The following is a 2,346-nucleotide window of genomic DNA, read 5'->3' on the forward strand; positions in this document are numbered from 1 at the left end:
TGCCCGGGCGGCCCGGCAGCGCCCAGGGCGAACAGGTCACCATCTTCCAGTACTGGAGCCACTTTGAGTCACTCGGCGCCCTGGTGCTCGACACCTACATGATGGAGCTGGCAGAGGAAGGTGGGTGTCCTCCCACCCTCAGACCCTCTGTGGGATGCTGGAGCGTCACTGTAGGGGATCACCCTGCAGCGCCTCCGTGACCACCCTGGGCACCACCCAGAGGCCCAGCCATCCTTGGGGTGGGCAAGTCAGCCTGATCTGGTGCACAGCCCACTCCCACACTGCCTCCCTGAGCACCGTAGGTCCTTGGGCTTGGGCAGCTCCAGGTGTTGGCACTCTTTGTGGGGCCACCTCTGCCCAGCACAGGCACAGGGTGCCCGGGGGTGGGTTCTCTGCGGTGACAGAGATGCTGCCACCGGCGTCCCTGCCCCTCAGCTCAGCTGGTGCTCCCCTGCAGCCCTGCTGGCACAGAACCTCAACTCAGATGACCAGGACGTGGTGCTGCGTGCCCTGAAGCGTGTCCCTGAGGGCCGCCTGAAGAAGGAGGGACTGAAGGCCCTGAGCCTGCTCCTCGTGGAGGGCAACAGCAAAGTGGTGAGCGCCGTGTCGGCCCAGCTTCGCAGCCTGGCAGAAAACCCCCGCTTCCGCCAACGGGTACGTGCTGGGCAAGCTGGGAACGAGGTGGGGTGGTGCTGTGGTCCCTGGGGTGCTGTCTCCATCCCCCTCCCCTAGATAGTGGCGCTGACCCCCTGGTGTCCCCCAGGCTCTCGTGTGCTACCTGGAGCAGCTGGAGGATGAGGAGGTGCAGACGCGCGTGGCCGGGTGCGCGGCGCTGGGCTGCCTGAAGGTGAGGGGGGATGTGGGGAGCAGGTGGCAGGGGCTGCACCTTCCCCAGGAGGAGGAAGAGGAATGGCATCTGCCTGGCCAGTCCAGACACACCTTGCCGGACTCCCAGGAGAGAGGAGCTGGGGGTGCCCCAAATGTGCCGGAGAAGCAAGCACGGGCAGGGCAGGGAGATGGGGAAGGGAGGGACAGAATGAGGGCCTTTCCTGCAGCAGGAGGCTGCAGTGCCCTGTGCCACCACCCCCCTGGATGTGTCCCTGCCTCCAGCCCCACTCGGGCCCTTCTCCCTTCTCCTGCAGGCCAAGGAGAGCATCGAGCAGCTGGTCTACCTGTGCCAAACTGACAAGGAGCCTGTGCGGGAGGCAGCCAAGCAGAGCCTGATGCTGTGTGGTGAGTGTCCTGCTGCTCCTCTCTGCTCCCTCCCCACCCACCACGTACCGAGCAGCACCTCCTGGTGCCAGCAGTGCCCGCAGGAGAAGGGGGTTCCGGGCTGGTCCCTGCCTGACCCGCTCATCATGCCCCGAGCTCTGGTGGGCAAGAGCAAGCTGGCAGCGAGGGCCAGGCATCCAGCAGCCACAGAGCACTAAGCCTGGTTGTTATTTTTGCTAGATGGCACTGAGAGAACCATCTGAGTGGGTTTCTAGGCCTCCAGATCGCGGCAGCTGCTGCACAGGTTGGGACACGTGAGCCGTCCTCGTCCCCCTGTCCCCACTCCTGCCGCTTTGCTCACGAATGTCTCCGTCTTAGAGCCTGTCAGCCGTGTGGCCTTTTGGAGTCTTGTGTGTCTTGGTTGCTCGTAGAGCCCATCCCCATGGCACCGCAGCACGTGTAGGCGCCTTGTGTCCCATGTCCCAGCAGAATGTCCGTGTCACCACCTCTCGCTGGGTGTGGCCGCAGATTTGTGGGCAGATTTGCGTGCGGGGGGTGCCGGGTGGAGAGCTCAGAGCCAAGTCCTAGCATGGATGAGTTCCATCCCTGTGTGTGCCCAGGGGGTCCTGGGGAAGCCCTCGGGACCCCCGTACCACTGCATGCAGATGTGCACAGCTGTTTGTGATGCTGCAGCCAGCACAGCCCCGAGCCCTGGCCCCTTTGCCCCACGTGGGGCTGTCCCAAACGTGGGTGACCCCATCCCACGTGGACACAGGTACAACAGGAGCTGAAGAACAGGATTTGCACCATCTGAATCAGGAGCTCTGGGGACTTTTTGAGCTGGATCCCAGTCAGGACCTGCCCAAGGGTGTGCTAGGGGGGGCAAGAGAGGTCTCCACTCTGCGGCACACTTGCTCATCTCTGCCAGGCATGAGCCACATTTCATAGAATCATAGAACCACAGCATGCTTTGGGTTGGCAGGGACCATAAAGACCATCTAGTTCCAACCTGGAAAAACCAAGGAAAGCAGCAGGGGATGGAGCTGCTGCAGCTGCATTCACTGACCCAAGGGAATCTCCTTGCAGGGGAAGACGGCAAATCAGCACACCGGCGCCTGGAGGAGACCCTGGCCA

General features: G+C 63.2%; 1 protein-coding gene across 1 annotated transcript in view; it reads left to right on the forward strand.

Annotated features, from left to right (window-relative positions):
- The window catches only part of FAM65A (family with sequence similarity 65, member A), a 28,833-nt gene that overhangs the window by 11,775 nt on the left and 14,712 nt on the right, over window positions 1-2,346 (forward strand). The window contains exons 20-23 of the mRNA XM_010007852.1: window positions 1-120; window positions 458-654; window positions 764-847; window positions 1,143-1,233. Coding sequence (XP_010006154.1) covers window positions 1-120; window positions 458-654; window positions 764-847; window positions 1,143-1,233 — 492 coding nt within the window. The remainder of the gene's footprint in view (window positions 121-457; window positions 655-763; window positions 848-1,142; window positions 1,234-2,346) is intronic.

The sequence above is a fragment of the Chaetura pelagica genome, unplaced genomic scaffold, assembly GCF_000747805.2.
Source record: "Chaetura pelagica isolate M959 unplaced genomic scaffold, ChaPel_1.0 scaffold911, whole genome shotgun sequence".
NCBI classification, from domain to species: domain Eukaryota; kingdom Metazoa; phylum Chordata; class Aves; order Apodiformes; family Apodidae; genus Chaetura; species Chaetura pelagica.